A 10,896-nucleotide genomic window follows, 5' to 3' on the forward strand; every position below is an offset into this window, starting at 1 on the left:
TTTTTTTTTTTTTTTTTTTTTTTACACTTTTGGTAAGGCTGGTTTTGCCCAGAGTAGAAGTAGGGGCATATGTTGTTAAATTTTCAATGACTTTTTAAAAATACTGACTTGTTCCAGAAATGCTTCAAGGTCATTCTGATGTCATCTGTAACTAGGAATTTGATTAGTCTGAGACCGTTCATCTGGTTAGGGGGTTTTTGATGCTCAGACTGGTGGTGAGTTTCATTCTACATCTCCATCTTCCCTGGTCCACGACCTCCCATCCCTGCCTCCCATTGCTGCCTCATTCAGGGCTTACCTGGGGAAGCCAGTTTTGCGTACGTACAGCCACGGGTCTTGACCTGTGACTGTAGATGGGAACTTCTTAGTGACACACACCAGAGTGGCATCCCACTAACAAGTTCCATCCAGTGACTCTAGACAGGGATTTTGGGATATTGACCTTTCCAGAGGCCGCAGACTTTTTTGGGTGGAGCTATTTACTGTGAAGTTTCCCATCATCTCATTGCCCTCATTAGGCCCGTTTCCCCCCTATTAGAAAAGGAAAGAAACCTCCATCTGGGGCGTGTATCACAGGTTTCACAGATTTAGACAACCTTAATTGGCTGACTATGAGAAGTTGCCATTGTAATGACTGAACAATGATGGGTAGCTAATCTGAATTTCTTTCCCATTTCTTTGCCTTCCATTGTATTCATTTGTCAAATGTTTGAGTACCTTCTGTTTTTTGGGCACTGTGCTGACACTGGGGAAATCAGCCATTAACCGGTCACCCTCTAGGAGCCTTTAGAGCAGCGAAGAGACTGGCAAGAGACAACATTGAGAATAGAGAAAGTAGCCCTGACTTCCCTTTTGGGTGGGTACTGTGTCCGTGCTTTATTTCTTCTCTACTTAGAGTTTTGTATTGTATCTCATGGACTTCTACTCCATACAGAAGTGGTGCCAAAATAGGTTTAGAAATCTAATTAGTGGACACTGAAATTTGAAGATAAGGAAGCCCAGAAATGAACTGATTTAAGACCTCGCTCTTCCGTGGTTTCATTAAGACTTGAGACTCTACTCACTTTTCTTTTTCAGGATATGTCTGGCTAGAACTACTTTTCATTCAGTCATATTGCAAATAGATGAATGTTGGCTACTACAAGGAAAGGTGTTTGGTTTTTTTGTTTTTGTTTTTGCTTTATATTTTGAATCTTGTTTGTCTGATTATTCTAGGCTGGAAGCCAGGACACCCTAAACTCCATAGCCCTGAAGTTTAACATCACTCCCAATAAATTAGTGGAACTGAATAAACTTTTCACACACACTATTGTTCCAGGCCAGGTAATTCTTTTCTTATTGGATATTACTTTTTAGGAATTTTGCATTTATCGTTAATGCCATTTTTAATGCTTCACTGTTAGTGTCACAGGATCCACATTGGTGATAATGTGCGTTGGTCCCATCTTTCCCTTGGATCAAGAACTCTAAAAGCATTCTGGAACTGAGGAACTGTGTTCTGCATTTTGCATTTGCAAATGATTAACACAGTTTACTTAATCATTAGTGTATGTTGTAGATGTTCCCTATGGCAGCAAGAGAAGTTAAATTTGACTTTTTCTTCTGTAGAATGTAACTCAAATGTTCCTAGAATGTTTAATTTAGAAGTGCAAGTTTCAGTTTATTCTACTCCTGGGATACATAATGACCTTCATTTGATTTTAAATTGGACAGAATTTTGGGGTACCAGGGTAGCTCTGTCAATTAAGCATCCAACTCTTGATCTCAGCTCAGGTCTTGATTTCAGGGGTCATGAGTTCAAGCCCTGCGATGGGCTTCACACGGAACATGGAACCTACTTAAAATAACTAACTAAATAAATAAGATAGAATTTTGTCTTTTTTGTCTTGATTTGATACCCGAAAAAAATGGTCAGTCCAAAGCAGAGAAATTCAGTAGGACTATCAAGTAAAAGCTACACGATTTTCCCCCTGGGTTTTTAATGCCTTATTTATTAAACCAAATGAAATTGACCAATTGTGTAATTTTGCCACTGTCAGTTAAACCAGTAAATTCTTTTAGTACCTTCCACATATTTAATAAGATATTCTTGTATTTCTACTTTAAAACCACATTTAGCCAATTGATATAAGTGACCTAGTCTTTGGCAGGTCCTGACTGAGGCCAGGTTTCCCCTTCCATCCATACAACTGTCCGCTTGCCATGAGTACCTGCTGGTTTCATTGCTGACTTACTTGAGCATCTTTCTGCCCCTTTACATGATAGTGACATCTGATTTCTTTCAGAATAGATACTGCTGCTTTTAAGTACAAGGGCCCCATATGAACCCAGTAGGACCTAAGTTGGCCGGTTTGTATATGGTGCCTTTACTATTTAGTATTTGGTATTTACTCTTTAGTACTTTTGGTGCTTTCGTATTTAGTATTTAAAAGAGAAATTACCATGCTGCCAATACATATGCATTTAAAACTCTTCAAAAATTAATGAAAATTTATCTCTAGGAAAATTAATAGTAGATTTGTCCTTCTTGGGGTTTCTTATAATCTGGAGTGCTGCTACATATCACTGACCTATAGTAGAGAACCTAGGTGTATATTTATTAATTCAAGGCTAAAGACTATAGTCAGTAGAATGCAGAAACAAAACTTAAAGTGATTCCTTATTTTTTTTTTTATTTTTTATTTTTTTTTTTTTTTTAAGATTTTATTTATTTATTTGTCAGAGAGAGAGGGGGAGAGAGAGCAAGCACAGGCAGACAGAATGGCAGGCAGAGGCAGAGGGAGAAGCAAGCTCCCTGACGAGCAAGGAGCCCGACGCGGGACTCGATCCCAGGACGCCGGGATCATGACCTGAGCCGAAGGCAGCTGCTTAACCAACTGAGCCACCCAGGCGTCCCTGATTCCTTATTTTTTAACTATGTCCATAAACATAGCCAACTAGAAGTAAAAGAACTATTTTAATATACAGATTGTAATGGCAAAAATACACAAAATAGGAGCCCTAAAGCTTTATTTCTGACTGGCCTTATGGTAGCTGTTTGAGATGGGCAAGTCCCTTCCTTTTTGGGACCTCAGTTTTCTAATCCCTGAAATGGGGGGGCACAATATCTCTGATGTGTTTCCTATGATAGCCTTTGCTATGCTGTCTAGCCCCTCATATAACTATACAGTTACATGCTGTTGGCTGTCCCAGGACCCAGCTGTAATGAGGATTTTGCTAACGAAGGTAAGAAATCAAGAAGAGTGAAATTAAGGGGATTTCAAAAACTGTAGATAATTTTTTGTCTTAGTGCCCGCAAGGGTAGGTATTCCTTTAATCTCAGTAGGTCTCATAACTCAAAGCTGGTTTTATCTGCTCTGATTCCAAAAAAGTTGAGACTCACCCTTCTAGAGACCAATTTGATGGTCACCATGAGGTAGGAAAGGAAACTGGTCGGGCTGGGTGAGTACATGTAAGAGGTGATTTTCAAAGGAATCTGTAACTTACTGAACTACAATCTTACTGTAGACCTTTTGTTGTTTAAAAGACCAAAACCAATAGCAGACAAACCTTAAATAACTGAGGCATAAAAATTTTTTTAGACGGTCCTGAGTTTGGCTGTTAGTTTCGATACTTAGATCAAATTTCAGGAAAAAGAGTGTACTTTTTCAAGTAGTTTATCTTGAGCACACTCAGAAGTTCCCTTGCAGAGACGTGGTTGAAGTTGTTTTTATTTTCACGGGTGGCTTGGCTACACATGCTTAGAAAAATTTCTAAGCTAAAATGATGACAGGCTTGTTTTACAGTAAAGAACGTGATGACCTCATATCCCCCATTTGCCTGTGTGTTGGAGCAGACCTAGCGTTATTTTCTGAAGTCAGTAGGCAACCTTTACCCCTGCCAGAGTTCCAGGCTCGTTTCCATGTGAGGTAGCAGGTGTTTCTACTGAGCTCCCCAGCATCCAATGGTCATCTCTGTTTGCATTGCAACAAACTGCGTAAACACAGGAATTATCTCTTTGGACATTTAGAACAGGCCGGACAGTAGACTCTTAACCTGTGTTGCCTAACACTTGTCAAGAGCTCAGATACAAAAAAATATTCATGGAGAATTGCTTGGAAGAAATGTCATCTCTTCATTCCTCTGGTCTAGATACATAAGGTAAGTATAAGAGCTGTCTACCAAGACTGTGTAATGACAGGCCTCTGTAAGTTGCTCTTATGGAACTCTACACTTTGGCATTTGCCACTGATTCACATTGAAGACGTAGTAGAGAACAGTCCTCCAAAACTGGTTATTGTACGAACTATCACTGTGTCATAAAAGACAAGTGTTCAGCCTGGGACACTCTTTATGAGACGTAATGAGAAAATACTCAACAGAAGCAGGCTTTTATCTTATGGTCGTTGAATTCTGCTGACTAATGATGTCCATCCCTTTGCATTGGTTATTTGGAAACTGAGAACCAGTGTTATGGCTCACCCCTCAATGAGCGGTAATCTTGGAGCACATAGTTTCAGTAGTAATTAGTCTTCATCTTATTTCTTCCTGATGTTGGTTTCCCTGTCTTTATCATAAAGTGTCTTTTGTTGTTGCCTCACATTTTTCCTAGATTGAAGAGAGATTTGAATAACTAAAGTTAGAGCAGAGACAAGATGGGAAAGAGTGAATAACAAACACTATTAAGCAGTTGTTACATGATTAGTGCTAATTACGTTTTGTAACAGAAGCCATCATTTTAATACCATATATGATATATGCCAGAATGTCACATGTCTCATTATAAGTGTGCTGAATGACAAGATCATAATGACATTTCAGGAACCAGTACATTTTGCAGAAGAAGGCTGTTTTGTACAATTTGGGAGATTTTAATACTTGTTTTTTGATAAGCTGACAGCTATAGAAGAGAAAGTATTGAGGTTATTGATAATTACCTTGTACGACTTACTATACAATGGTCTTACTATGTTAGCACTCAGGGCCTGCTTAGAATTAGCAAGCGTGGATTTGTTCCATTTCTTCCTGATGCAGGTGTTATGTTTAGAAGCATGCATGCTACTCTCTCTCTCTTCCCTGGTACTATTAGTACCCTTCCCTGGAAGCTTCTTTCCTCCCTATTTAAATCTCCCATACTGCTCAAAGTTTCACTTGGGCCCACTTGCTGTCTACGACCTGCCCAGGGTGCTCACCCACCTTGTTCTTCTGTGAGCTCCTGCAGTGTCTGTAGGTATGTCCCAGACCTTTTGCACTGCACACATTCCTATTGTAGAGCATTGTTTCTTGATTAGTCTAGAAGTCCCCAAGGTACTAGGCATTTTGCAAAGGCTAACCAGGTATTAGCCATATACTTAGCATGATACTGTGCAGAGAGCAACAGTTCTAAACACTGCCTAGTGTGTGCCTGCCTGATTCTTCATCCTCAGCTTTTCTTTCCCATTTGCAGGTCCTTTTTGTGCCAGATGCCAACTTTCCTTCCAGTACCTTAAGGTTATCATCATCCAGTCCTGGTGCTACTGTCTCTCCTTCATCATCAGATGCAGAATATGATAAGCTGCCTGTATGTATGTCATTTGTGAGCTGACATATTTATCAAACATATTTTTTGAGTTGTAGAATTTTACACAGGTTTTCATCTGAAATGCCCCCAGAGGGGTGGGGATAAGGATTTGTTGTTAGTTGAGAGAATGCATCCCATCAAAAAGAAACCTGTTCACGTTTAAGGTCTCAGAGGCAAAAATGCACACCTCGTTTATGTAAAAGTATGAAGTTAAACTCTCACTGAGACTGATCGTTTGTTTGTGTGGCTTTTACTCCCTTCTCTAGAGAACTTGAGCCCTGAGTCAAATATGAGTTCCTACATTTAGGTTATTTTCTAAAAACATTCGATGAGCTGTTTTTACGGTTTCATACATATGCTCGTGTTGTTGTTTAAACCTTAATGCGATTTGGATACTTAGTGTATTTGTGATCATTTTTGAAGGACAAGGGATATTTGCCTCTTTTTCATGTTCATGTTAAATAGAAACAGGTTCCTTACAGGAAACTTGTATGGCTTGATTTATATGCATAACCTGTTTAAACAGTGCTTCTATCTGATTTTGGGGATTTTTGCTTTCTTCAAGGATGCTGACTTAGCAAGAAAGGCCTTAAAACCCATTGAAAGAGTCTTATCATCCACTTCTGAAGAAGATGAGCCAGGCGTGGTAAAATTTCTCAAAATGAATTGCCGATACTTCACTGATGGAAAGGTATATGGCAGTGTAATTTGTTTCCTTCTCTTGGACTCCATGGAAAAATAAAGTAGGTTCCAGATTACTCAAGACATTAAAATATCTTTCCCAGAGTTTCATCGTAGATTTCATAAGTGTCTGTTTGTTTTCACCTGTTGGATGCCTGGCATTTTACTTATTCTATGATTCCTTGTGACCTTGGATTTATTATTTCCTCTTTCAGTTCTTGGCCTGTCCATTGCTAGGGAGCCAATATAGTACATGCTCGATAGCAAAGACCAGAGTTAGACTCGGTGAATTCAAAATCCAGTTCTGCTACCCACTAGCTCTGAGACCACAAGCATGGTATTAGAGTTGCCTAAGCTTCCATTTTCCTCATCTGTAAAATAGGATCAATAATAAAATTTAATCTTGGGGGGTGGTGGTAATTAAAAGGGATGGTCCCTGTAAAGATCTTAGCACCTAACTTGGAAAATGTGAAATTCTCAACCCATTTGCTGCTGGAGATGCTGGTATTAAAAATAATGTCTGTGATGTGTGGTTTTTTGATTATTGGTGTGTTTTAGAAAGCAAATCCAACTTCTAGTGAGCCTCTGAAGAAAGGGTCATGTTGATAGAAAGTGAATTCCTATGTTAATAGTAGAGACTTCATGCCAGGTTCCAAGTGGTCGGAAAATACATTATTAATATGCATTTATAGCTTTTGCAACCAAGAATAAGTGATGCTTGAATTCACTTGGGCGCATGGGTGCTTCTGTGGGTTAAGCCTCTGCCTTGGGCTCAGGTCATGATCTCACGGTCCAGGGATCGAGCCCCACATTGGACTCTCTGCTCAGTGGGGAGTCTGCTTTCCTCTCTCTCTGCCTGCCTCTCTGCCTACTTGTGATATCTCTCTGTCAAATAAATAAAATCTTTTAAAAAATACATTATGAAATGCAGAATTCTTCACAAAGCTGATTCAGTACTCTTTAAGAGTATGAAGATAAATGGTCTCCCTATAGGGTGTCCTGTGTATCCTGCTGCCTCTGAGATAATCTCCCTGGGACCATCTGTAAAAGAGTAAACTGACCAAGCTTCAGACAGAAGTTCCCACTGAATTACTGGGTTTGGCCATTAACTTCCACAGTTTAGTTGTGTTTATCTCTGGCTGCAAAAATTTCAAATTCCAGTTTGTGTCAAATTTTGCTAAAAGTGGCCTTCCTAAACATTTTAGAGAAAACTATTAGGACTCTCATTTGGCATCACAGCTCTGAGACAGATGCTTCCTGAGCCCAGTACCATGCACTTGTTGGACGCATGGGGAATGTGTGCTGAGTGAATTCTCAAGTGGGAAAACACTTGGGACAGCCCCTCCTATTCTACAGGGAATGTAGAATGCCTGTAATGCCTCACACGCCACGGTTCCACCACAGTTGTGCTGTGGCTGGGCTATGCCAGAACTAGGCTCGGTTGATGACAACGGGGGCAGCTCTGTTTTCTCAGCCTCCCCACACAGTACCCAAGGTCGCATTCCTGCAGCCTGTTGTCCTAGCCCTCTGAAAGGGGACACGACTGTCACATAAGATAACCATGCTTCCCCAGAGTCAACCGAAAGGCAACAGGAGTTCATTAAAGCGGTTGTGGTGGTTGCCTTTCTGCCAGTAACGATTCTGTCCTGTCCCTTTCTCCTGCAGGGGGTGGTCGGAGGCGTCATGATTGTTACTCCTAACAACATCATGTTTGACCCTCACAAGTCTGATCCCCTGGTCATTGAGAATGGTTGCGAGGAGTATGGCCTCATTTGCCCCATGGAAGAGGTGGTTTCCATTGCTCTCTACAATGACATTTCCCACATGAAGATCAAAGACGCCCTGCCATCGTAAGAAAGATTTCTTTGTTTACCAAACAAGCAAACAAACCTCAGGTGTTTGGAAAATTACATGCAAGTAAAAAGTGAGGGCATTGGCAGGAGTGAGAGATTGTGTAGACGTGAATCTGAGGGCGGAGGATGGGTGCAGTAAATTTTTAAAAAAATAGACAAATGAGAGGAAATGGAGATAAAGGGAAAGGTTGCACATACACAAATGAAAGGAGAAAAACAAAAACGCCAGTGCATTAAAATGGCATTTCTTTTTCTTTTTTTTCCTGAGAAGCAATGCATATTCTTTATGAATTAAGGAAAGAAGAAATGAAGTTTCTCTGAAAAAGTGTTAGTCAGGTTACCAGGTTAGTCTCTGACTACCAGGTTAGTCAGAGAATAGTGTTTTCCTCTCCATTTAGTTGTCAAGCAGAGTTAGGTTCTTCTCATTCAAATTCTAGGATAGGCAGTCTTCCCACCTCCCGTTCTCCCTTAATCCTGCACGGAGCGAGCTTGGCATGGACAGTGTGGAGGCCAGACCACCCTCTGTGGTGTGAAGAGGGAGGAATACTGGTCTGTTTGTCTCTGAAAAGTAGATGAATATTACCTTAGGCTTGATTATTTTGCCTTTTTTGATTAAAAAAGGAGAGAGAGAGAGAAGGAAGCTCCCCATGAGAAAAGAGAAGGAGCGTTAAGAAAGCTCAGGGAATTGATTCATTTAGAGGGATGGTTGGATTCTTACTGTCACTTTGTTAGCATTTCTATTTCTCTGTGTCCGCTAGAAGTAAAAATCTTTAGAAACCCTCAGTGATAAGAAGATTGAGGGAAAGCACTGGGTCCTAATTGTGCAGGGTAAGCTAGCCCCTGGGACTTAGGGAAAGAAGGGAAGGTAGTTAGAGAACTAACCCAGACACAAAGTCCTTAGGGGTTTATACCAGCAGGAATCCCTGGACTCTCACAGTCCTTGGCGCCTGACCCCCCCCCCCCTTGACTCTTACCCGACTCCAGGTCACTGAAGCTAGCACAGAGCACAAGCACTGAAGTAGCTTCTAAATCCTGCCAGAAGTATCCAAGTGAGAGCATAAGAGGTGGTGTGGCAGGCCAGGCAGTTCTGCCTGAAGGTTAAGTCTGGAGCCACACTGCCTGGGTGGCCCTGGCTCTGCCACTCATGGCTCCATGACCTACCCAGGTTTCTCAGTCCCGAGCCTCACTTTTCTCATCTGTTAAATGGAATGAATAGTTTTCTTAAGCTTATAGGGCTGTTTTAAGAACTAAATGTATTGATATGCCCAGACTCTTAGAAAATAGCGTGATACCTACCAAGTATAAGCTGTTATGTGAACCTTTCGATCATCTCGGGAACCCTGTTCATCGTTCTGGGATTCTCGTTGTCCGTGCAGTTGAGGCTTCTACTTCATCTTAGTGCATGGCTCTTGGGTGGCAAGGATATGAAGAGGAGTGGCTCATGGCCTCCGCCCTTGAGGAGCCTACAGTCTGCTGGGCACAAGAGACAGCTGGGGAGATGTGATAATTGTGTCGTGTGCACAGAAGGGCACACAGTGTCCCATGCGGACCTCTGTGAGGGAGCGGCCAGCTGCCTTGGAGTCTCAGTCAGCAGAGAAGAGGACGTGAGGGATTGGTTCCGGGACTAAGAAGTGAACATTAGGTTCTCTGCGGCAAGAAGAAAGAAGATGCGAATGAAGAAAGCTATAGTTCAGTTTAGAAGTGGATGGCCAGGCAGGAGGGTATTTCTTGCCCACTGGTGGCTTCTAATGGAGGCGTAACTCTGGCACATCCTTGGCTCAGGACGTTAAGGATTCCTTTTAATAATAAAAAAGGAGGAGGAGTCAAGATGGAGAAGTAGCAGGCTGAGACTACTTCAGGTAGCAGGAGATCAGCTAGATAGCTTATCTAAAGATTGCAAACACCTACAAATCCAATGGGAGATCGAAGAGAAGAAGAACAGCAACTCTAGAAACAGAAAATCAACCACTTTCTGAAAATTAGGACTGGCGGAGAAGTGAATCCAAAGCGACGGGAAGATAGACCGCGGGGGGAGGGGCCGGCTCCCGGCAAGCGGCGGAGCAACGGAGCACAAAATCGGGACTTTTAAAAGTCTGTTCCGCTGAGGGACATCGCTCCAGAGGCTTAACCGGGGTGAAGCCCACGCAGGGTCAGCGTGGCCTCAGGTCCCGCAGGGTCACAGAAGGATCGGGGGTGTCTGAGTGTCGCAGAGCTTACAGGTATTAGAACAGGGAAGCCGGCTACAGAGACAGAGCCGAGGAGTAAGCTCTAAGCTCGGGGTTACCTTGAACCGGTCGCAGGCTCGGTCAGCTCGGAGTGCGGCCGGAGGCAGGGTGACAGGAGTAAATTGGCGCTGTTCTCTAAGGGCGCACTGAGGAGTGGGGCCCCGGGCTCTTAGCTCCTCCGGGCCGGAGACCGGGAGGCCACCATCTTCATTCCCGCCCTCCGGAACTCTACGGAAAGGGAAAGCGCTCAGGGAACAAAAGCTCCGGAAAGCAAAACCGAGCGGATTACTCAGCCCGGCCCCTGGTAAGGGCGGTGCAACTCCGCCTGGGGCAGAGACGCTTGAGAATCACTACAACAGGCCCCTCCCCCAGAAGATCAAAAGAAACCCAGCCAGGACCAAGTGCACGTACCAAGGGGTGCAGTTTCAATACCAAGGAGAGCAGCGGAATTCCAGAGGAGGAGAAAGCAAAGCACGGAACTCCTGGCTTTCTCCCCATGATTCTTTAGCCTTGCAGTTAATTTAATTTTTTTCTTTTTCAATTTATTTTTCTTCTTCTGCTAATTTTTTTTAACTTTTACCCTTTTCTTTTTTAACGT

The 10,896-nt window shown here is 42.4% G+C and overlaps 1 protein-coding gene across 4 annotated transcripts in view; it reads left to right on the forward strand.

The window, feature by feature from the left end:
• LOC111147585 (nuclear receptor coactivator 7) overlaps positions 1-10,896 on the forward strand; it is a 169,532-nt gene that overhangs the window by 109,297 nt on the left and 49,339 nt on the right. For all 4 annotated transcript variants that reach the window (XM_022503700.1, XM_022503697.1, XM_022503701.1 and 1 more), the window contains exons 5-8: positions 1,216-1,323; positions 5,426-5,539; positions 6,105-6,230; positions 7,886-8,070. In XM_022503700.1, coding sequence (XP_022359408.1) covers positions 1,216-1,323; positions 5,426-5,539; positions 6,105-6,230; positions 7,886-8,070 — 533 coding nt within the window. The remainder of the gene's footprint in view (positions 1-1,215; positions 1,324-5,425; positions 5,540-6,104; positions 6,231-7,885; positions 8,071-10,896) is intronic.

Source organism: Enhydra lutris, unplaced genomic scaffold, assembly GCF_002288905.1.
Source record: "Enhydra lutris kenyoni isolate GAN:26980312 unplaced genomic scaffold, ASM228890v2 scaffoldscaffold17, whole genome shotgun sequence".
NCBI lineage: Eukaryota > Metazoa > Chordata > Mammalia > Carnivora > Mustelidae > Enhydra > Enhydra lutris.